This window comes from Marmota flaviventris, chromosome 15 (genome assembly GCF_047511675.1).
Source record: "Marmota flaviventris isolate mMarFla1 chromosome 15, mMarFla1.hap1, whole genome shotgun sequence".
Lineage (NCBI taxonomy): Eukaryota > Metazoa > Chordata > Mammalia > Rodentia > Sciuridae > Marmota > Marmota flaviventris.
The window spans coordinates 37,259,766-37,284,886 of record NC_092512.1 but is presented as its reverse complement, the minus strand read 5'-3'; the positions used below and the strand labels follow the sequence as shown (position 1 = coordinate 37,284,886).

Here is a 25,121-nt window from a genome sequence, read left to right as displayed (position 1 = left end):
TAAAGTAACTTCTAATAGCACTTTCCTGAGACTTAAATATTATATGCTTAGGAGTTTTTCATGAAACATTGTGAATTAAGTTCTTCCTTATCCTCTTGAAGAAAAAATAAAAATACTGAACAAATATCCTTATCATTTTAAGGAAGAAATAATTTAAAATGAATTTTAGTGTAAAGTTATAATTTTAGTAGGTATACTAATGAAAATATTTAGGAATCTCTAGTATTGGTTTTAATTGTTTTTTGAATTGCAGGCTGGTAGACTTAGTAATTTGTTTAACTTTTTTATTCCATTTGTTCTTCCATTTCTGTGTGACTTCATTTCCTATCATACATCACATTCATCTAGATTCCTTGTGATTCATTCTTTATGCAATTTGAAATCTAGTTTCTCTCTTGCTTTTTGAAAATTTTAAGAAAATGTAATTACTATAAAAGAAACACACACATGCACACATAGACACACATACACATATATTCATCTCTAGGCTTTGGGTTACTGTGAAAGAATAAAGCTTAAAAATTTTTTCTATTTTAATTTTTTCTGTGTAAACACTATATTCAGTCATATGGATCAACTTTTGAATACAATTTTGCAGTTTTTTGCATCTATATTTTTACACATTTTATTAAACTGCTCAGAATTTCCTTTCTGCCTTCTCACTTATGCAAACCTATGTATTAAAAAATATTCATTTAAAATGTGCCTTTCCCTCATGACTTTTCCAACCTATTGTTAACCAATGTGTTTATATATTTATCTTACACTAGCTATTGTTTGTAACTATTCATATTTTACCATTTCTAATATTTATTTTGTTTCCTTTAACTAACAGTAATTGATAATTTTTGCTTTTTTTACTGTTTTATGGTTTTAATACTTAAACCTTTTTTAGGCTAATAAACTGTTGTTTCAGTCTTGATTCCAAGGTCCTTGAGGTATGTTTCCATGGTCTGTGTTAGCATTTTTATTCATTTTTTTTGTTAGAATTAAAGTTTTTGCCTTTTGCTTTTAATGCCTATTATAAACAACCATTAATTTGACTCCCCAAAGAAATATTTTATGAGTGACACCATTTGCTGTGAGGTGTAGCCATATTACTTAAATTTGAATCCCAGCTTTATCATTTAATAGTTATATTAGGAAATTCATTCAGTATTTCTGTTCCTCAGTTTCCTTATCTGTAATGGAGAATATGATAATACCTTTTAGGGTAGGTGTGCTGATTAGGTGACAAATTGGTATAAAATGCTTTATACCACATTTTTTGACACAGTTACCAGGTAGTAAGTACTGGTGATCCTCATCAAGCTCAACAGCATTATTTTAATGCACAATAAAAAGAGGTGTTGGTGCTTGTGTGACCTTGTACAACTTCATTATGAACTTTTGTAAAACTCATCTTCTACACTGGTAGAATGAGGATTATTTATTCCAGTTGTTACTCTATATTTTCCTATGAATTGCTGTTTTTCTGGAGCCAGACGTATTCCTGCCTTTCTCCCTCCCTCCTTTTCATTTCTTCATTTGTCTATATGACAGGGACTGAAAGCAGCTTGAAAGTAGGTTGTTTATTCCCTTCAGAACCCAAATTTTGGGAAATTACTAAAAGTTTTTCTAAATGTCTATTCAAAAGATGAGTAAGTATGCAGAATTGATAAAAGTGTTAATATGGAAACAGAATTTGGTAGTGTTAGTATGGTTTTCACAGTACTAGACTTTTATTATCACTTGTCCCACATAAGAATTTGATAAAGAAGTCTTGATTTGTGCTTGATGAAAGTTCATTCATTGACTGTAAATTTGTGATTTCATTTGACAGTAGTATAAAGGCAGTTATTTATAGAGTTATAAGTACTCTGACCATATGACAAGAATGTTGATGTAAACCAAATATTAGAGGATTATAAATTATTTTCTATAGCCAGTATTACATCTTTGAAAACTGAATATTTTTTATTTTTTCTCTTGAACTAGAGAATGTTAGAGTTGGTATCCACCCTGAGGGTTGGAGAATCTCATTTTAGGCCACATCTGATTAGCAACTCTGGTCTACCCAACTAGTTATGAGATGATATTAGCACCACCTTGTGGTGCTTCCTAAACCTTGCCATTATTACAGAGGTGCTGGTAAGGAAGATGGGAAAAGTAGGAGGACCTAAATCTACAATTGTCATTAGAAAGTATATGCAAATTTTGATCTTTGGACACTTTTTAGTGTTGAATTTGTAAAATTTCTGTGATATTTTAAGTTATTGACTCTTATGATAATAATTTATTTAAATGTTTCAGATTCTTGGGCATATATACCATGATAGCTTTTAAAGTGTAGGAATAATATTTCATACCACTCTTGTAGATATTATCTTGTTTTTCTTTAAATTATGTATATTATTAAAAGATGAGTATTTCATTTTAAATTTATTTTGGACATTAATATTGATAAATATTAATTGTGTAGTTACTGAATTCTTATGAATTGCTTTTGTAACATAACATGTAAGTTGATTTTTAAAAACATAATTCTTTGCCAATAAGATTAAATACACTTTTTGGACAAAAAGTCATAAAATAATATTGATTTTAAAAGCAACATTTTCATTAATGTTAGAATATTAATTTTCTTCCAGGGTTCTGGGTTATACTTCTATATTTTGACAGGTTTTTCCTCGATATTATTCTCCTTTACAAAACATGTATAATTTTCTAATTTGTCTTAAAGAAAAATATATGATATGTATGATTTCTAAAAAAAATCACATTAATAAATGTGGATGAATATAAAGGATAGGAAGAACAAATGCTGTAGGTATTGTAATGGAAGACATTTTATATTTTCAACAGTAAACAATAATACTAGATAGAGTCCTCCATGTAATTTAAAAAATGCATGAATTATCTTTTTAAAAGAAATTTAAACTTCTACAGTTTATTATATCAGTCAGTCTTGGTATTTGTAATAAAATTAAAGAACAATTTAAATGTAAACTTAAACTATAGAGGTAGTCTAAATCAGTACATGCTCAGTTTAACATAGAAGTTATGCAATAAAAACTGTGCCCGTTTTAATTGAAAAGTATGGCCAGTATATTAGGAATCAGTACATTACCAAAACCTTGATTTACTAAACTACAAATGGGAGCCACATTTTTTTTCTTTCAAAAACACGGTATTGTAGATGTGAAGATATTAATAACTAAGAATTTATGGACTTTCTAATTTCTGTAATTATTTATTATTGTAAGCAAAAACAACTGAAATGGAAGCAGACCTCAGCGGATCAGTAAGCTATCTTTATTAGACAGTGGTGGAACGGCACATTTTCAGGGGAGAAAATGGCAACTAGTTAAAACAGGGGTCTATTGTTTACAGGTTTTAATGAGAATTATTCATAGCAGAATGTTTAGTGTTACTCTCATTAGAGACTTGGGTAGTCAGGAAACTAGTTGTGCAGGTTCAAAGTCTAAATCAGTAAAATAGTTGTACAAGTTTGAAACCCATTGTTACTGAGATGAAAGTCCAGAATGCAGAACCCATTCTTTGTCTTCTCCACCCAAGACTCATGTTGCTGGGAAAGGATAAAAGTCCAGAGCCCAATGTTTGACTTCTTTCTCCCTGGAGTTGCTATTCCATATCCATTAATAATAATAATAATAATAATTATTATTATTATTATTATTATTATTTAGGTACCAGGGATTGAATCCAGGGGTGCTTAACCACTGAGTCACACCCCAACCCTTTTTATATATTTATTTATTTTTATTTAGAGACAAGTTCTGACCATATTGCTTAGGGTCTTGCTAAGTTGCTGAGGCTGGCTTTTTGAACTTGTCATCCTCCTGCCTTAGCCTCTTGAGCTCTTGGGATTACAGGCATGCATCACCACACATGGCTTATTTCTAATTATACATTTTTCATGGACTTTTGCTATCTTGCATATGATCTCCTGGAAAGTATAAAAGGTTATGTAGATAATTTGTTACATAATTTGGAAAATTAAGAATAGTTGCATCACTGACAGAAGGAAGGGGATTACAGTGAGATCCAGTTTTGATAAGCAAGTTTAGTTTTTATCCCCTTTCAAAAGGTTTTATTGGACAGGTTATGTATACCTTACTCTGAAGGATATTGGTCTTGATTTCTGGAAGGTGTTTATTACTGTATCATTGTCTGTATCACAATGGGAAATTATTGTCTTTTGAGGAAAATCAGTACTCTCAATTCTTTTATTCTCTGTTCTGCTATATCAAGGCAGTAATTCTTATGCTTACAGGCTTTGTGGAGACAATGTTGGGTTGAATTGCTAGGTACAGGAAACTTGAACAAGTTACCATCTCTCACTAATTCTCAGTTTTCACGTTTATAAAATGAAATTGTTAATACCTACCTTATAATAATCATGGCTATTACATGGTATCACCAGAAAAGAATTTCAGAATTATCTTTCGAGAGTCTTATTAGAAGGTCCAGTAGACAGTTAGCTATGTTATTGAGGAATTGGTAGGCATTTAGTTTCTCATAGTACCTCCAATAAAAATGTGTATATTTCTTTTTGTAGGATTTGACAATTTATTTTTAATGAATATTAAATATTCATTATAAATATTTTATGCTTTTGTGTTCTTTGTTGCAACTACTCAGCTGTTACAGCTGGACAGCAGCCATAAACAAGAAGTAAATAAATGAATGTTGCTACATTCCAATAAAACTTTATTTATAGACGTTCACTTGAATTTCATGTGATTTTAACTAGTCTTACAGTTATTCTTTTGCTTTGTTTCTATTTAAAATATAAAAGTCATTCTTCATTTGCAATCAGATGGCATACCGATTATGCACAGTACAGTCTGTTGATTCCTTTCTTAAAGTAAAAGATGTGGAAGCAAGATAGCAAACAAGGTATCAGAACATCAGGGGCGTCATCTCACATATATGAGTTATAGTAGAATTGTACTTCTGATTCCACTATAAACACTCTGATTTTGATTAAGAAAACTTTTAGAGAAAAATATCATCCATAATTGTCATCTTGGCTCCACAGGTTATTAGATTAGTCCTTCTCACCAATGGGTGACTGATGTATAAAATTATTCATATATATCTTGGGGGAGACTAGTACTTCTCCTTCTGTCAACTCATAGAGACATAAATAAATGTATGTAGAGAGGTACGCTATTTGATATGGTTCCCTTTGGATGAATGGATGGATTGATGGATAGTTTTCATTTCCTCGATATGCTTAGCAGAGCATTGCCTTCCTTCCCTGACATTAAGTCACAGAAATTAGTATGTATATTGGATAAATATAGAAGTCAGTATCCTCAAGGACCTCCTACATTAAGTCCTTCTTGATTAAAGTATACCCTTCTATATTTCCTCTCTTTCTTTTTTTTTCTTTTATGGTGCTGCATTATAGTTGTATGTATTGGTGGGATATGGCATTATATATTTGTACATTCAACAATAGAACAATACAGTTTGGCCAGTATCCTTCCCCAGTTCTTCCACTCCCTTACCACCTCTTTTGTCTATTCTCCTAATCTCCCTTTGCTTTTCATGTGATCATACCCACCTACCATGTTTTCCTGGAAAATATTCTGGTTTTTTTTTTTGCTTCTTTTTAGTTATATGTGACAGTAGAATCCATTTTAACATAATTCAACAAACATGGAATATGTCTTTTTCTTATTTATTTATTTATTTTTTTTTAATTTTTTATTGTTGGCTGTTCCAAAACATTACATAGTTCTTGATATATCATATTTCACAATTTGATTCAAGTGGGTTATGAGCTCCCATTTTTACCCCATATACAGATTGCAGAATCACATCAGCTACACATCCATTGATTTACATATGGCCATACTAGTGTCTGTTGTATTCTGCTGCCTTTCCTATCCTCTACTATCCCCCCTCCCCTCCCCTCCCCTCCCCTCTTCTCTCTCTGACCCCTCTACTGACATTCGTTTGTCCCCCTTGTATTATTTTTCCCCTTGCCCTCACTACCTCTTGTATGAAATTTTGTATAACCCTGAGGGTCTCCTTCCATTTCCATGCATTTTCCCTTCTCTCTCCCTTTCCCTCCCACCTCTCATCCCTGTTTAATGTTAATCTTCTTCTCATGCTCTTCGACCCTACTCTGTTCTTAGTTACTCTCCTTATATCAAAGAAGACATTTGGCATTTGTTTTTTAGGGATTGGCTAGCTTCACTTAGCATAATCTGCTCTAATGCCATCCATTTCCCTGTAAATTCTATGATTTTGTCATTTTTTAATGCAGAGTAATACTCCATTGTGTATAAATGCCACATTTTTTTTTATCCATTCATCCATTGAAGGGCATCTAGGTTGGTTCCACAGTCTAGCTATTGTGAATTGTGCTGCTATGAACATCGATGTAGCAGTGTCCCTGTAGCATGCTCTTTTTAGGTCTTTAGGGAATAGACCGAGAAGGGGAATAGCTGGGTCAAATGGTGGCTCCATTGCCAGCTTTCCAAGAAATCTCCATACTGCTTTCCAAATTGGCTGCACCAATTTGCAGTCCCACCAGCAATGTACAAGTGTACCCTTTTCCCCACATCCTCGCCAGCACTTGTTGTTGTTTGACTTCATAATGGCTGCCAATCTAACTGGAGTGAGATGTTATCTTAGGGTGGTTTTGATTTGCATTTCTCTGACTGCTAGAGATGGTGAGCATTTTTTCATGTACTTGTTGATTGATTGTATGTCCTCCTCTGAGAAGTGTCTGTTCAGGTCCTTGGCCCATTTGTTGATTGGGTTGTTTGTTCTCTTATTGTCTAATTTTTTGAGTTCTTTGTATACTCTGGATATTAGGGCTCTATCTGAAGTGTGAGGAGTAAAGATTTGTTCCCAGGATGTAGGCTCTCTATTTACCTCTCTTATTGTATCTTTTGCTGAGAAAAAACTTTTTAGTTTGAGTAAGTCCCATTTGTTGATTCTAGTTATTAACTTTTGTGCTATGGGTGTCCTATTGAGGAATTTGGAGCCCGACCCCACAGTATGTAGATCGTAGCCAACTTTTTCTTCTATCAGACGGCGTGTCTCTGATTTGATATCAAGCTCCTTGATCCATTTTGAATTAACTTTTGTGCATAGCGAGAGAAAGGATTCAGTTTCATTTTGTTGCATATGGATTTCCAGTTTTCCCAGCACCATTTGTTGAAGATGCTATCCTTCCTCCATTGCATGCTTTTAGCCCCTTTATCAAATATAAGATAGTTGTAGTTTTGTGGATTGGTTTCTGTGTCCTCTATTCTGTACCATTGGTCCACCCGCCTGTTTTGGTACCAGTACCATGCTGTTTTTGTTACTATTGCTCTGTAGTATAGTTTGAAGTCTGGTATCGCTATACCGCCTGATTCACACTTCCTGCTTAACATTGTTTTTGCTATTCTGGGTCTTTTATTTTTCCATATGAATTTCATGATTGCTTTCTCTATTTCTACAAGAAATGCCGCTGGGATTTTGATTGGCATTGCATTAAACCTATAGAGAACTTTTGGTAATATCGCCATTTTGATGATGTTAGTTCTGCCTATCCATGAACAGGGTATATTTTTCCATCTTCTAAGATCTTCTTCTATTTCTCTCTTTAGGGTTCTGTAGTTTTCATTGTATAAGTCTTTCACCTCTTTTGTTAGGTTGATTCCCAAGTATTTTATTTTTTTTGAAGATATTGTGAATGGAGTGGTTGTCCTCATTTCCATTTCAGAGGATTTGTCGCTGATATACAGGAATGCCTTTGATTTATGCGTGTTGATTTTATATCCTGCCACTTTGCTGAATTCATTTATTAGCTCTAATAGTTTCTTTGTAGACCCTTTTGGGTCTGCTAGGTATAGAATCATGTCATCTGCAAATAGTGATAATTTAAGTTCTTCTTTTCCTATTTTGATGCCTTTAATTTCTTTCGTCTGTCTAATTGCTCTGGCCAGTGTTTCGAGAACTATGTTGAACAAAAGTGGTGAGAGAGGGCATCCCTGTCTTGTTCCAGATATTAGAGGGAATGCCTTCAATTTTTCTCCATTCAGAATGATGCTAGCCTGAGGCTTAGCATAGATTGCTTTTACAATATTGAGGTATGTTCCTGTTATCCCTAGTTTTTCTAGAGTTTTGAACATAAAGGGATGCTGTACTTTGTCGAATGCTTTTTCCGCATCTATCGAGATGATCATATGGTTCTTATTTTTAAGTCTATTGATGTGGTGAATAACATTTATTGATTTCCGTATATTGAACCAGCCTTGCATCCCAGGGATGAATCCTACTTGATCATGGTGCACAATTTTTTTGATATGTTTTTGTATCCGAGTGGCCAGAGTTTTATTGAGGATTTTTGCATCTAGGTTCATTAGAGATATTGGTCTGTAGTTTTCTTTCTTTGAAGTGTCTTTGTCTGGTTTAGGTATCAGGGTGATGTTGGCCTCGTAGAATGAATTTGGAAGTTCTCCCTCTTTTTCTATTTCCCGAAGTAGCTTGAAAAGTATTGGTATTAGTTCCTCTTTAAAGGTTTTGTAAAACTCTGCTGTATACCCATCCGGTCCTGGGCTTTTCTTAGTTGGTAGTCTTTTGATGGTTTCTTCTATTTCCTCAATTGATATTGGTCTGTTTAGGTTGTCTATATCCTCCTGACTCAATCTGGGCAGATCATATGACTTAAGAAATTTATCTATGCCTTCACTATCTTCTAATTTATTGGAGTATAAGGATTCAAAATAATTTTTGATTATCTTCTGTATTTCTGAGGTGTCTGTTGTGATATTGCCTCTTTCATCCCGTATGTTAGTGATTTGAGTTCTCTCTCTTCTTCTCTTCGCTAGCATGGCTAAGGGTCTGTCGATTTTGTTTATTTTTTCAAAGAACCAACTTTTAGTTTTGTCAATTTTTTCAATTGTTTCTTTTGTTTCGATTTCATTAATTTCAGCTCTGATTTTAATTATTTCTTGCCTTCTACTTCTTTTGCTGTTGTTTTGCTCTTCTTTTTCTAGGATTTTGAGATGAAGTATGAGATCATTTATTTGTTGGTTTTGTTCTTTTTTTAAGGAATGAACTCCAAGCAATGAATTTTCCTCTTAGAACTGCTTTCAATGTGTCCCATAGATTCCGATATGTTGTGTCTGTGTTTTCATTAATCTCTAAGAATTTTTTAATTTCCTCCTTGATGTCTTCTATAACCCATTGATCATTCAGTAACCTATTGTTCATTCTCCAAGTGATGTATTCTTTTTCCTTCCTTCTTTTATCGTTGATTTTCAGTTCCATTCCATTATGATCAGATAGGATGCATGGTATTATCTCTACTCCTTTATATTGTCTAAGAGTTTCCCTGTGACATAATATATGATCTATTTTTGAGAAGGATCCATGTGCTGCTGAGAAAAAAGTGTAACTGCTTGATGTTGGGTGGTATATTCTATATATGTCAATTAAGTCTAGGTTATTAATTGTGTTATTGAGTTCTATAGTTTCCTTATTCAACTTTTGTTTGGAAGATCTGTCCAGTGGTGATAGAGGTGTGTTGAAGTCTCCCATGATTATTGTATGGTGGTCTATTAGACTCTTGAACTTGAGAAGAGTTTGTTTGATGAACATAGCTGCACCATTGTTTGGGGCATATATATTTATGATTGTTATGTCTTGTTGGTGTATGGTTCCCTTGAGCAGTATGTAGTGTCCCTCTTTATCCCTTTTGATTAACTTTGGCTTGAAATCTATTTTATTTGATATGAGTATGGATACTCCTGCTTGTTTCCGAAGCCCATATGAGTGATATGATTTTTCCCAACCTTTCACCTTCAGCCTATGTATGTCTTTTCCTATCAAATGCGTCTCCTGTAGGCAGCATATTGTTGGGTCTTGTTTTGTGATCCATTCTACTAGCCTGTGTCTCTTAATTGGTGAGTTTAAGCCATTAACATTTAGGGTTATTATTGAGATATGGGTTGTTCTTCCAGCCATATTTGTTTATTTATGTAACTAAACATGGTTTGTTTTCCTCTTTGATTATTTCCCCCCCTTTCCTGTACTACCTCCCACTGTTGGTTTTCATTGTTATTTTCCATTTCCTCTTCCTGTAATGTTTTGCCAAGGATGTTTTGAAGAGATGGTTTTCTAGCTGCAAATTCTTTTAACTTTTGTTTATCGTGGAAGGTTTTAATTTCATCTTCCATCCTGAAGCTTAATTTCGCTGGAAACACAATTCTTGGTTGGAACCCATTTTCTTTCAGTGTTTGAAATATGTTATTCCAGGATCTTCTAGCTTTCAGAGTCTGTGTTGAAAGATCAGCTGTTATCCTGATTGGCTTACCCCTAAATGTGATCTGCTCCCTTTCTCTTGTAGCTTTTAAAATTCTCTCCTTATTCTGTATGTTGGGCATCTTCATTATAATGTGTCTAGGTGTGGGTCTCTTATGATTTTGCACATTCAGCGTCCTGTAGGCTTCTAGGATTTGGGGTTCTGTCTCATTCTTCAAGTCTGGGAAGTTTTCTCGTATTATTTCATTGAATAGATTGCTCATTCCTTTGGTTTGAAACTCTGTCCCTTACTGTATCCCAGTGACTCTTAAATTTGGTCTCTTGATATTATCCCATATTTCTTGGATGTTCTGCTCATGGTTTCTTAACAGTCTTGCTGAGCTGTCTATGTTCTTTTCAAGTTGAAATACTTTATCTTCATTGTCTGATGTTCTGTCTTCTAAGTGTTCTACTCTGCTGGTAGTATTCTCAATTGAGTTTTTAAGTTGGCTTATTGCTACCTGCATTTCTAGGATTTCTGTTTCTTTGTTTTTTATAACCTCTATTTCCCTGTATAGTTGATCTTTTGCTTCTTGGATTTTTTTATGTAATTCATTGTTGAAGTGATCTTTCATTGTCTGATTTTGCTGTCTGATGTCTTCCTTGAGACTCCAGATCATCTGAAGCATGTATATCCTGAATTCTTTATCTGACATTCCATCTGCTGCAGCTATTACCTCTTCTAACGTTGAGTTGACCTGCAATGCTTGTGGTCCTTTCTTTCCTTGTCTCTTCATACTGTTCGCGTTCCTTTCTACTTGGTGAAACTGTTGTGCTATTGAATTTTCCCCCTATATATTTATATTGGTCTTGTATAGTTGCAAAGTCTACCTCGGAGGCGTGGGCCGCGGCTCTGCCCCTCCTCCAATTGGGGCAATGTGCCTACCACGCCGGCAGGCCGCTGGGCCTGCTCTGCCGGTCGGTAGCAGGTCCGCTGACCTTGCAGGCGCGGGCGGCGGCTCTGTCCCTCTGCGGGCCGCTAGGCTTGTTCTGTCGGTGGTCGCAGTTCTGCCTACTTTGCAGGCGCAGGCAGCGGCACTGCCCCTCTGCAGGCCTCTGGGGCTGTACTGCCAGTGGGTCGCAGGTCCGCCTACCTTGCAGGCGCGGGTGGGGGGGGGGCGGCTCTACCCTTCCTCAGGCCACTGGGCCTGTTCTGTCTCTCGGTTGCAGGTCTGACCTGTTCTGATGGTGGTCACAGTTCAGTCTACCTTGCCGGCGCGGGGGGGAGGGGGCGGCTCTGCCTCTCAGCAGGCCGCTGCTCCTCTTCTGCCGGTGGGTCGCAGGCCCGCCTACCTTGCAGGAGTGATTGGAAGCTCTGCCCCTCCGCGGGCCACTGGGCCTTTTCTGTCGGTGTTCACAGTTCCCCTACCTGGCAGGCGCGGGGGGTGGGGGGCGGCTCTGCCCCTCAGCAGGCCGCTGGGCCTGCTCTGTGTGTGGTCACAGTTCCCTCTACCTTGCCGGCGCAGGGGGAGGGGGCGGCTCAGCCTCTCAGCAGGCCGCTGCTCCTCTTCTGCCGGTGGGTCGCAGGCCCGCCTACCTTGCAGGAGTGATTGGAAGCTCTGTCCCGCCGCGGGCCACTGGGCCTTTTCTGTCGGTGGTCACAGTTCCCCTACCTGGCAGGCGCGGGGGGTGTGGGGCGGCTCTGCCCCTCAGCAGGCCGCTGGGCCTGCTCTGTGTTTGGTCACAGTTCCCTCTACCTTGCTGGCGCAGGGGGAGGGGGCGGCTCTGCCTCTCAGCAGGCCGCTGCTCCTCTTCTGCTGGTGGGTCACAGGCCCGCCTACCTTGCAGGAGTGATTGGAAGCTGTGTCCTGCCGCGGGCCACTGGGCCTTTTCTGTCGGTGGTCACAGTTCCCCTACCTAGCAGGCGCGGGGGGTGGGGAGCGGGTCTGCCCCTCAGCAGGCCACTGGGCCTGCTCTGTGTTTGGTCACAGTTCCCTGTACTATGCCGGCGCAGGGGGAGGGGGCGGCTCAGCCTCTCAGCAGGCCGCTGCTCCTCTTCTGCCGGTGGGTCGCAGGCCCGCCTACCTTGCAGGAGTGATTGGAAGCTCTGTCCCGCCGCGGGCCACTGAGCCTTTTCTGTCGGTGGTCACCGTTCCACCTACCTGGCAGGCGCTGGGGGTGGGGGGCGGCTCTGCCCCTCAGCTCTGCCCCTCTGTGCGTGGTCACAGTTCCTTCTACTTGCCGGCGCAGGGGGAGGGGGCGGCTCTGCCTCTCAGCAGGCCGCTGCTCCTCTTCTGCCGGTGGGTCGCAGGCCCGCCTACCTTGCAGGAGTGATTGGAAGCTCTGTCCCGCCGCGGGCCACTGGGCCTTTTCTGTCGGTGGTCACAGTTCCCCTGCCTGGCAGGCGCGGGGCGTGGGGGCGGCTCTGCCCCTCAGCAGGCCGCTGGGCCTGCTCTGTGCGTGGTCACAGTTCCCTCTACTTTGCCGGTGCAGGGGGAGGGGGCGGCTCAGCCTCTCAGCAGGCTGCTGCTCCTCTTCTGCCGGTGGGTCGCAGGCCCGCCTACCTTGCAGGAGTGATTGGAAGCTCTGTCCCGCCGCAGGCCACTGGGCCTTTTCTGTCGGTGGTCACAGTTCCCCTACCTGGCAGGCGCGGGGGGTGTGGGGCGGCTCTGCCCCTCAGCAGGCCGCTGGGCCTGCTCTGTGCGTGGTCACCTCTTTTTCTTATTTAGACCCCAGTACCTTTCCTTCCCTTTTCCTCTTCCCATTTCTTGCTCCCTTCCCTTTACTGATCTTTCTGCCATTTACCCATAGTTACTTATTTTTTTAAAAATTAATTTCTTATGGATATCACTATGATAAGATTCACTGTGGTATATTTATATGTGTACATAGGAAAATTAATGTCAGATTCATTCATTCACTCTTTCCTTTTCCCATTTCCCCTTCTTCCCTTCATTTTCCTTTGTCTACTCCACTGAACTTCTAAAATACCCACTTTGTGTAAGTTAGCTTCCACATATCAGAGAAAACATTTGACTTTTGGTTTTGGGGTATTGGCTTATTTTCAGTCAGCATGATAGCCTCCAGATCCATCCATTTACTGGCAGATGTCATAAAATCATTCTTCTTTGTGCCTGTGTAACACTCTAGTATGTGTGAGTGTGACATTTTCTTTATCCATTCATCTGTTGAAGGGTACCTAGTTTGGCCCCATAGTTTAGCTGTTGTGAATTATGCTGGTATAAACATTGATGTGGCTATGTCACTGTAGTATGCTTATTTTAACTCCTTTGGATACATACTGAGGAGTGGGATAACTGCGTCACATGGTAGATTCCTTCCTATTACCTCTCATTTTAATACTACTCAGTCTTCATTTCCTGAATGTGCTTAGTGGAACATTGCCTCCCTTCCCTACCACTGCGTCTTTTTATGTCTTTCTCTTAGAAGGAAGATTGTTTCATAAGATTGATTACTTTAGATAAATAATTCAGCAAATTTTGATGCTGTTACATGACCCCTTTAGTTATAGGAAAGGTCAAGCCAGAAGTTTATTCTTGGGTCTTCATATAATTTCATCACATTAACAAATATTTCAGGGAAGTAGATTTAGAAGCAGTTATCCCTCAATATGTATTACGTGAAACTTTATAACCAGAGTAGTCACAAAACAATAATAATATAGTAAAAATATTAGTACAATTAGATCTCCGCTAACATTATAAACAACATCATTATCAGTGTAAACTTTAGTGCTGGGGTTTATAATTTGTTTAAAATATACATCATTGGAGGACAATAAATGTGATCAGTTTCATCAAAATTAAAAATATTAACCAGTGTGTAACCTTTTTCATCATTCTCCACCCCACCTTTTTAAAAACAGAGTAAAATGTCTTTCTTGTGCAAAAATAATGCACTTCTGTGAGATTTTCATTCAGTCTTTTCCTTAAAATCATCACGTATTGCAAAAGATTTCTCTTTAATTGTGAGAAAGCTGATAACTTCAATATGAGCTGAGAAAAACTGTGTCTGATTCAACACAACAGGACCTTTGGGTGATAGACTGATCTCATTGCTCTATATACCCATCACAATCAAGCAAAGTTGCTTTAAAGCAATATGAATAATAGTTGGGTGTAGTGGTACACACTGGTAATCTCAGCAACTTGAGACTGAGGTAGTGTGATAGTAATTTTGAAGCCAGACTGGGCAATTTAGTGAGGCCCTGTTTTAAAAAGGACTAGTGGTGTAGCTCATTGGTTAAAGCTCTCCTTCATTCAATTCTTAGTTACCTCCAGCCCTGTGAAAAAAATACAAATTACAGTATAGCAGAGTGTTTAAATTTAGGCTTTGAGCTTAAAATAAGTAGATATTGAATTATACATTAAACTAGAAAAAATATCAGTTTTTTTGAAAAAAAATATTCATTATAGCAAACATCTAATACTTGCTGTGTAGCATTAAAGTAGGAAGATAATGTTAATAGAGATAAAACTAAAAGAAGACATGAGAGCTATAAAATGGCTTCCAGTAAAAATTGAGAGAAAAGGTGGCTGGTGTTGTGGCACATACCTGAGATAATAGCTACTTGCTAGGATTTCAGGTTCCAGGCCAGCTTGTTCAACATAATGGTATTCTGTCTCAAAAATAGCAAATCTGTGGGGGTGGCTGGGGGAGTGGCAAAGCATACATAAGGATATGCACCAGAGCTATAGATTTATAATATGTATTTTAGTAAGATCCCCCAGGTGAGTCCTTGTGTACGTTTAAGTTTGAAAAGTACCATCCTAAACTACCATTTCTGATTTTATTTTCTCTTTAGATCATCCACTATTCTTACCTTCCCTACCTACTTTAAACCCACTTCATGGATGATGACTTTGTTTCCTGTAACTCTGAAAAGACTTAGAAAGACACCTTCACACAACCAGTTACTTCCTTTTCAGTATCTGTTGCTATACTTTGCCTTCCTGTTACTATAGAAGAACTAACCATGTTTCTCTCTAAAGCTTGTTTACTCTATTCCATCTCTTCCAGGATATTACCCCAGTCATCAATACTTATACTTTTAGGGCATCCAAACTTCCTTCTTTGCTGGATCATGTAAATATTCTGTATTTTCTCTCTTATCTCAAAAAAGAAACAAAAACTTTCCTTGGAACTCACTTTCTTCTCACCAGCTACCACATTTCTTTACCCTCTTTGCATATTGCCTTCTCAAAATATTATCTATACTCTCTGTCTCCATTTCTTCTTCTGTTTCTAAACTCGTCTATACCAGTTTTTGCTCCCCCTATCCCACTGAAACTCCTTTGTCCAAGTTATCAGGTACTAAATAATTCAGTTGGCAGTTCTCAATCCTTATTTTATCCAACTGGCAGCCATTTTGACAAAGTTGATCACTGTCTTCTTTGAAACAATTGCTTCCACATGCTGCTTCTCTTGAATTTCCTTCTACTTCCCCAAATGCTTGTCTGGAATATCCTAGAAACCTGAAAGCCCCAAAATCAAGCTGATGGAAGCATTGGTGTCTATTGAGGACTGCTGTCTGCTTCCAAGTTGGCATCTTGTTGGTGCATCTTCTGTAGAGGAAAAAATGGTGAATCCTCACATGCCAGAAGAGAATGCTTCCTTCAACCTTCAGCTCTTTTATAAGGAGCTATTGCATTTGTATGGATGGAGCTATTGCATTGTATGGATGGAGTTACTCCTTTTCAGAAGTCTCTACTTCGAAATACCACTACAGTAGGGATTAAGAGCTTTGGAGAGGATATACGCAAACTGTAACATTGCATATATCTGTGGAAGCAACTGCACAAGTCAAGATAGAAGACATCAGCCTATTGTTTTCATTTTTGTAATTCCTCCTAATTTCCTTTATGACTAAGATTATTTTGAATTCTACAAGTCACTTGAAAATTTATATTACATGATCCTTTCTTTTTTTGAATGAAGATACAATTATTGCTAAGTGCTAGTTTAGAAATCTATAGCTGCAATATGAAATAGAAATGTGATGCAACCCCATGTGTACTTGTTAAAAAGTAATTTTATATATTTATTGTATGCAACATGTTATTTTGAAATGTGTACATTGTTTATTGCTTTTTATTGACATATATTACTTTTTTATTTATGTCTTTAGTTGTTTATTTTATTGACTTATTTATATGCAGTGCTGAGAATTGAATCCAGTGCCTCACACATGCTAGGCAAGTGTTCTACCACTGAACCACAACCCAAGCCCCATACCTTTTTTTATATATAGCACAAATTGATTATCTACTCATCTGTTGATGACTAGTTAGTTTCCAGAACTTGGCTGTTATAACTAACAACAAACATTTATGTGTCTTATATAGGTAGTTGTTTTGTTGTTATACATGTCATTTTCTTGTTATCCATGGGTTATTCAAAATGTTCCCACCTTTTGTCTTTAACAAACAGTACTAGTGAATATGAACATGTGTATGAATATATTTGAGTACTGGTTTCAGTTCTTTTTGATATATATCTAGGAGTGGAATTTCTGGGCTGTTTGTTTTTTCAATATTTAACTTTTCGAGGCATCACCAAAGTGTTTTTCACAGTAGCTGAACCATTTCTATTCCCATCAGCAGAGTGTGTGGATTCCTGTTTTTCCACATCCTCACCAACACTTAACTTCTTACATTCTTTGTGGTTGTTTTTTTTTTTTTTTAAGCTATCTTAATGGGTATGAAATTCTAACTCATGGTTTTGATTTGCATTTCTGTAAGGATTAATAATAATGAGTAATTTTTATATGGCTCTTGTCCATTTGTTTTTCTGTTGCTCTTTCCTCCCTTTGTTAAATACTTGAGGGAGATCCTTTGAAAATTTCTTCAGTTCTCTGAACATCTTGGTTCTCTTTCATGAGAACTTGAACTACCCTGGTTTCCTAAAACTCAACTGTCTTCTCAGCATGGAGATATCTCTAGACTTTGGATAGGTTCTTCTCTTGTACCATGTCCTAGAAATTCTCCCAAAATTACAGTAAGATGTGACAGTTTTGGGGCTCACTTATTTTGTTTTTCATATATTATGGTCTCACAGTCTTTTTGGGCCCCATTTTCAGAATTTATCATAACTTATGTGATATAAAACATTATTTCCCAATATTTTGGTTGTTTGATCTGGGAGAGTTAATATGGTCCTGTTATTCTATCTTGACCTGCTACAGACCCTTTTATCTTTAAAATGGAGAAAATTAAGGCCCAGAGTGTGCCAAATTCAGATAACCCTGTTGAGATTCTGGTGAATCATTTTATCTTTTCATGTACCATTACCACCTTAGAGCTTATACTTTTATGCTTTGACACTCTATTGGCTTGAAGTAGACAGAGTCTGGGTAGGTGAGTATAGGAGATAATCAGTTGGTTTTCTTTGTGAGGAGTTGTGGACATTGATTATTATTCATTTGGGAGCAGAGACTTTCTAAAGAAAGTTGAATCTATACTATGACTAGTGTCAAAAACTAAAAACATTTCAACAAAGAAAATCATACATTTCAAAGGAAATGGACTGAGTAATACTTTATTTTAGTGTGCTGCATTTCCTCTTATTTGCAATAGAAATATTTGTTCTTTCTAGGAATGTTAGAAGACTTTGTGAGAGACATTTTTTTAGAAAAAAATTAATGTGCTTTTGATTAGGAAAGATTTAAAAACCCTTCATGAAGGAATCTTAACAACAATAAATGTTCAGAAAGGAATAATTTACATAAGAGCATGTTCTTGTTTTTAATGAATGTACAGTGACATAATTAGAAGTGGATACCATGTCCCCAATTTACTCTTAAATGGCATCTCAAAAGAGATACCCATCATGTTTATCATGGAACTATTTATAATAGCTGAGTTGGGGAGTCAGCCTAAATGCCCATAAACTCATAGAATGTGGTATATATACACAATGGAATAGCACTTAGTCATAGAGAAGGACTAAATTATATCATTTGGAGGAAAATGGATGCAAATGAAGATGATTATGTTAACCAAAATAAGCTACTTTCAGACAAGTATCACATGTTTCCCCTTATAAAATCGGGAGAGGGGGGGGAAGAGAGATGGAATGAAAGTAGAAAAAGGCCTATTGAAGAAGCAGTGAGGGTCAGAGAGATCAGTAGAAAGATGTGGATTTGATCAAAGCATATTATGTGCATTATGGAAATGCCATAAAAAGAACCATTAATTTGCACAATTAATAAGCACTTATAATTAAAATGTAAATAGCCTACATATCTATTAGCAATTATTTCCACTTTTCCCACTTGCCAGGCCTTGTGACCACTAAGTCTCTTTTTGTCTCTGTGCTTTAACCTGTTCTGCCATTTTATGTAGGTACAATAATACATTACGTATTGTTTGGTGACTGGTTTATTTTATTTAGCATAAAGTTTGCAGGGTTCATCCATTTTATAGCATGGGGCTGTCAGTAGTTCATTTTTTTTTGGAATGTGTAATATTCCAGTTTATGGATCTGCCATATTTTTGCAGTCTTCAATTTATGAATATCTGTATTGTTTTTGCTATTATAAATTATGTTTATGAAAATTTAAGTACAATGTTTTTGGTACACATTTGCTTTCCATTCTCTTTGGTTTGTACCTAAGAAAGCATTTACTGGGTCATATTGTAAGTTTTTTTTTTTTTTTTTTTTTTTAATTTTGAGGGAATGCCATACTATTTTTCCAAAGTGATTGCTCAGTTTTACTTTACTAACAGTGCTGTGTAAGGGTTTGAATTACTGTGTCCTTACCAACACTAATTTAGTATCATTTTCTTGCAGCCATCTGACTTCTAAATTGATTCAAGCTTATTTCTTTTCATGAGGAATTATGAGAATTTTAAAATATTGTTTGTTTAGGTGCTGTACTTCTTTGTAGTATACAAGGAATTGCTGTGAATATTGACCCAATCTTATATACATGGCTCATCTATCAACCTCAGAAGCGAACAAGTAGACATATGCCACAGGTGAGTGATCTCTTTATCTTTATCCCTTAATGAGCAAATTGTTTCTGCAATTATTTAGTATAGTTATATAGTTATATATGTCTTTTCATTAGTTCTCCTTTTATGGATGTGCCAGGATTTTTTTTTTTTTGCCTTGCTCTACTTCTTTCAAACAATTCTGTTTCTTAATTTTATTCATAACAATTTCAGCTCTACAAAGAATTTCTTTGAATATTGAAGTAGCTTTCTGTACAATTGCTTAAACAGACAGATTAATAAGAAAAATTTAGACAACCTGTTTCATGGCCCAGATTTCCCTTATAGTATCTAGCTGTTTGTTCATACAGAACATTGCTCAGTAAATATTAGGTTCTTTTAACGTGTTACCATTTCCTCTTCCTCTTTAGATTTTTTTTAACAAATATTCATTGAATGCTTAATATTGGAAATAGGATTGTTTGTACAAAATATTTCAGATATACTTTTGTTTAAAAGGATACAAATTACACAGCAAGAAATAGGTAATTTTAATTTCAAGAATACTTAAAATTTTTGTATCAGGATACTTAAATGTAATTCTGGTAATTGATTTTATTATTCTTGTTTTAAAGTTGAAGACACTGATGTTTTATTGAGCTTTATTTACCTACAGTCACTTGGTCATTAAATGACAGAACTGACAATTTTTGAGGCCATATTTATACTGTACTGCACTTTATATTGACATTGTTTTAATTTTTATCATTGTGTTTGAAGTAGTTTTGTATCCCCCCTCACCTACCCTCCCTGTGATAATTAGTACTCATTGGTAGAAGAAAAATACATGATTTCATAATTATGTAATAATTAAAACATTTACTGAAACATACAATCCAAGGAGTATCTCTCTTTTCCTTCCTTCCCTCCTTCCCTCCTTCCCTTTCTTTCTGCTAGGAATTAAACTCAGGCCCTTGCTCAATCTAATTACATGCTATCTTGCTGACCTACATCACTGGTCCTCAAGGAGCATCTTTTAAGAGTATTTTTTCTTCACAATATCCCAATTCATTTGAAATTTCTGCCATCCTTTTTCATGTATCATTCTTTCTTAAAGTATTTACAGAATACTAGACTTTGTAGTAGGCACTGAGTCTACAGAAATAGAAGTTATTGTTGAGAGTATTTCTTCTCCAGGAGTATTTATGGCATTTGAGAATATTAAGGAATATAGAAAAATCATATTTACTATTTGCCATGTAGATACATGTCCAAGATTATAAAAAAAGGAGAAATGATTTTCCACAAACTGAGAATATGTGAATAGGAGGAATTAAAAAATAAGGTTAGCATCATAGGGGTAAACCATAGAGAGAAGGTTATTTCAGACTGAAGTATTAGAGCAAGGACAAAGAAACTGCAAATCACGGCATGGAGGAGTTAGTTTTATTTCTGAATTGAAATAAACTGTTCTTGTGGAGACTGATAGAAAGGAGAGCCAATTCCTAAAGAATTTTATTTATTTATTTATTTTTTAATTTTTTTATTGTTGGTTGTTCAAAACATTACATAGTTCCTGATATATCATATTTCACACTTTGATTCAAGTGGGTTATGAACTCCCATTTTTACCCCGTATACAAATTGCAGAATCACATCAGTTACACATCCATTGATTTACATATTGCCATACTAGTGTCTGTTGTATTCTGCTACCTTTCCTATCCTCTACTATCCCCCCTCCCCTCCCCTGCCCTCCCCTCCCCTCTTCTCTCTCTACCCCCTCTACTGTCATTCATTTCTCCCCCTTGTATTATTTTCCCCTTTCCCCTCACTTCCTCTTGTATGTAATTTTGTATAACCCTGAGGGTCTCCTTCCATTTCCATGCAATTTCCCTTCTCTCTCCCTTTCCCTCCCACCTCTCATCCCAGTTTAATGTTAATCTTCTTCTCATGCTCTTCGTCCCTACTCTGTTCTTAGTTACTCTCCTTATATCAAAGAAGACATTTGGCATTTGTTTTTTAGGGATTGGCTAGCTTCACTTAGCATAATCTGCTCTAATGCCATCCATTTCCCTGCAAATTCTATGATTTTGTCATTTTTTAATGCAGAGTAATACTCCATTGTGTATAAATGCCACATTTTTTTTATCCCTTCGTCTATTGAAGGGCATCTAGGTTGGTTCCACAGTCATGCTATTGTGAATTGTGCTGCTATGAACATCGATGTAGCAGTGTCCCTGTAGCATGCTCTTTTTAGGTCTTTAGGGAATAGACCGAGAAGGGGAATAGCTTGGTCAAATGGTGAAATCCATTCTCAGCTTTCCAAGAAATCTCCATACTGCTTTCCAAATTGGCTGCACCAATTTGCAGTCCCACCAGCAATGTACAAGTGTACCGTTTTCCCCACATCCTCGCCAGTACTTGTTGTTGTTTGACTTCATAATGGCTGCCAATCTTACTGGAGTGAGATGGTATCTTAGGGTGGTTTTGATTTGCATTTCTCTGACTGCTAGAGATTATGAGCATTTTTTCATGTACTTGTTGATTGATTGTATGTCCTCCTCTGAGAAGTGTCTGTTCAGGTCCTTGGCCCGTTTGTTGATTGGGTTATTTGTTATCTTATTGTCTAATTTTTGGAGTTCTTTGTATACTCTGGATATTAGGGCTCTATCTGAAGTGTGAGGAGTAAATATTTGTTCCCAGGATGTAGGCTCCCTATTTACCTCTCTTATTGTTTCTTTTGCTGAGAAAAAACTTTTTAGTTTGAGTAAGTCCCATTTGTTGATTCTAGTTATTACCTCTTGTGCTATGGGTGTCCTATTGAGGAATTTGGAGCCCGACCCCACAGTATGTAGATCGTAGCCAACTTTTTCTTCTATCAGGTGCAGAGTCTCTGATTTGATATCAAGTTCCTTGATCCATTTTGAGTTAACTTTTGTGCATGGCGAGAGAAAGGGATTCAGTTTCATTTTGTTGCATATGGATTTCCAGTTTTCCCAGCACCATTTGTTGAAGATGCTATCCTTCCTCCATTGCATGCTTTTAGCCCCTTTATCAAATATAAGATAGTTGTAGTTTTGTGGATTGGTTTCTGTGTCCTCTATTCTGTACCATTGGTCCACCCGCCTGTTTTGGTACCAGTACCATGCTGTTTTTGTTACTATTGCTCTGTAGTATAGTTTGAAGTCTGGTATTGCTATACCGCCTGATTCACACTTCCTGCTTAGCATTGTTTTTGCTATTCTGGGTCTTTTATTTTTCCATATGAATTTCATGATTGCTTTCTCTATTTCTACAAGAAATGCCGTTGGGATTTTGATTGGCATTGCATTAAACCTATAGAGAACTTTTGGTAATATCGCCATTTTGATGATGTTAGTTCTGCCTATCCATGAACAGGGTATATTTTGCCATCTTCTAAGACCTTCTTCTATTTCTCTCTTTAGGGTTCTGTAGTTTTCATTGTATAAGTCTTTCACCTCTTTTGTTAGGTTGATTCCCAAGTATTTTATTTTTTTTGAAGATATTGTGAATGGAGTGGTTGTCCTCATTTCCATTTCAGAGGATTTGTCGCTGATATACAGGAATGCCTTTGATTTATGCGTGTTGATTTTATATCCTGCCACTTTGCTGAATTCATTTATTAGCTCTCATAATTTCTTTGTAGACCCTTTTGGGTCTGCTAGGTATAGAATCATGTCTCCTGAAAATAGTGATAATTTAAGTTCTTCTTTTCCTATTTTTATGCCTTTAATTTCTTTCGTCTGTCTAATTGCTCTGGCCAGTGTTTCGAGAACTATGTTGAACAGAAGTGGTGAGAGAGGGCATCCCTGTCTTGTTCCAGATATTAGAGGGAATGCCTTCACTTTTTCTCCATTCAGAATGATGCTAGCCTGAGGCTTAGCATAGATTGCTTTTACAACATTGAGGTATGTTCCTGTTATCCCTAGTTTTTCTAGAGTTTTGAACATAAAGGGATGCTGTACTTTGTCGAATGCTTTTTCCGCATCTATCGAGATGATCATATGGTTCTTATTTTTAAGTCTATTGATGTGGTGAATAACATTTATTGATTTCCGTATATTGAACCAGCCTTGCATCCCAGGGATGAATCCTACTTGATCATGGTGCACAATTTTTTTGATATGTTTTTGTATCTGATTCGCCAGAATTTTATTGAGGATTTTTGCATCTAGGTTCATTAGAGATATTGGTCTGTAGTTTTCTTTCTTTGAAGTGTCTTTTTCTGGTTTAGGAATCAGGGTGATGTTGGCCTCGTAGAATGAATTTGGAAGTTCTCACTCTGTTTCTATTTCCTGAAGTAGCTTGAAAAGTATTGGTATTAGTTCCTCTTTAAAGGTTTTGAAAACTCTGCTGTATACCCATCCGGTCCTGGGCTTTTCTTAGTTGGTAATCTTTTGATAGTTTCTTCTATTTCCTCAATTGATATTGGTCTGTTTAGGTTGTCTATATCCTCCTGACTCAATCTGGGCAGATCAAATGACTTAAGAAATTTATCGATGCCTTCACTATCTTCTAATTTATTGGAGTATAAGGTTTCAAAATAATTTCTGATTATCTTCTGTATTTCTGAAGTGTCTGTTGTGATATTGCCTTTTTCATCCCGTATGCTAGTAATTTGAGTTCTCTCTCTTCTTCTCTTCATTAGCATGGCTAAGGGTGTGTCGATTTCATTTATTTTTTCAAAGAACCAACTTTTAGTTTTGTCAGTTTTTTCAATTGTTTCTTTTGTTTCGATTTCATTAATTTCAGCTCTGATTTTAATTATTTCTTGCCTTCTACTTCTTTGGCTGTTGTTTTGCTCTTCTTTTTCTAGGATTTTGAGATGAAGTATGAGATCATTTATTTGTTGGTTTTTTCTTTTTTTAAGGAATGAACTCCAAGCAATGAATTTTCCTCTTAGAACTGCTTTCAATGTGTCCCTTAGATTCCGATATGTTGTGTCTGTGTTTTCATTTATCTCTAAGAATTTTTTAATTTCCTCCTTGATGTCTTCTATAACCAATTGATCATTCAGTAACCTATTGTTCATTCTCCAAGTGATGCATGATTTTTCCTTCCTTCTTTTATCGTTGATTTTCAGTTTCATTCCCTTATGATCAGATAAGATGCTTGGTATTATCTCTACTCCTTTATATTGTCTAAGAGTTTCCCTGTGACATAATATATGATCTATTTTTGAGAAGGATCCATGTGCTGCTGAGAAAAAAGTGTAACTGCTTGATGTTGGGTGGTATATTCTATATATGTCAATTAAGTCTAGGTTATTAATTGTGTTATTGAGTTCTATAGTTTCCTTATTCAACTTTTGTTTGGAAGATCTGTCCAGTGGTGAGAGAGGTGTGTTGAAGTCTCCCATGATTATTGTATGGTGGTCTATTAGACTCTTGAACTTGAGAAGAGTTTGTTTGATGAACATAGCTGCACCATTTTGGGGGGCATATTTATTTATGATTGTTATGTCTTGTTGGTGTATGGTTCCCTTGAGCAGTATGTAGTGTCCCTCTTTATCCCTCTTGATTAACTTGGGCTTGAAATCTATTTTATTTGATATGAGTATGGACACTCCTGCTTGTTTCCGAAGCCCATATGAGTGATATGATTTTTCCCAACCTTTCACCTTCAGCCTATGTATGTCTTTTCCTATCAAATGCGTCTCCTGTAGGCAGCATATTGTTGGGTCTTGTTTTGTGATCCATTCTACTAGCCTGTGTCTCTTAATTGGTGAGTTTAAGCCATTAACATTTAGGGTTATTATTGAGATATGGGTTGTTCTTCCAGCCATATTTGTTTATTTATGTAACTAAACATGGTTTGTTTTCCTCTTTGATTATTTCCCCCCCTTTCCTGTACTACCTCCCACTGTTGGTTTTCATTGTTATTTTC

The 25,121-nt window shown here is 36.7% G+C and overlaps 1 protein-coding gene across 10 annotated transcripts in view; it reads left to right on the top strand.

Moving 5' to 3' along the window:
• The window catches only part of Vps13b (vacuolar protein sorting 13 homolog B), a 757,361-nt gene that overhangs the window by 300,693 nt on the left and 431,547 nt on the right, over positions 1-25,121 (top strand). For all 10 annotated transcript variants that reach the window (XM_071602212.1, XM_071602213.1, XM_071602214.1 and 7 more), the window contains one exon: positions 19,147-19,256. In XM_071602212.1, coding sequence (XP_071458313.1) covers positions 19,147-19,256 — 110 coding nt within the window. The remainder of the gene's footprint in view (positions 1-19,146; positions 19,257-25,121) is intronic.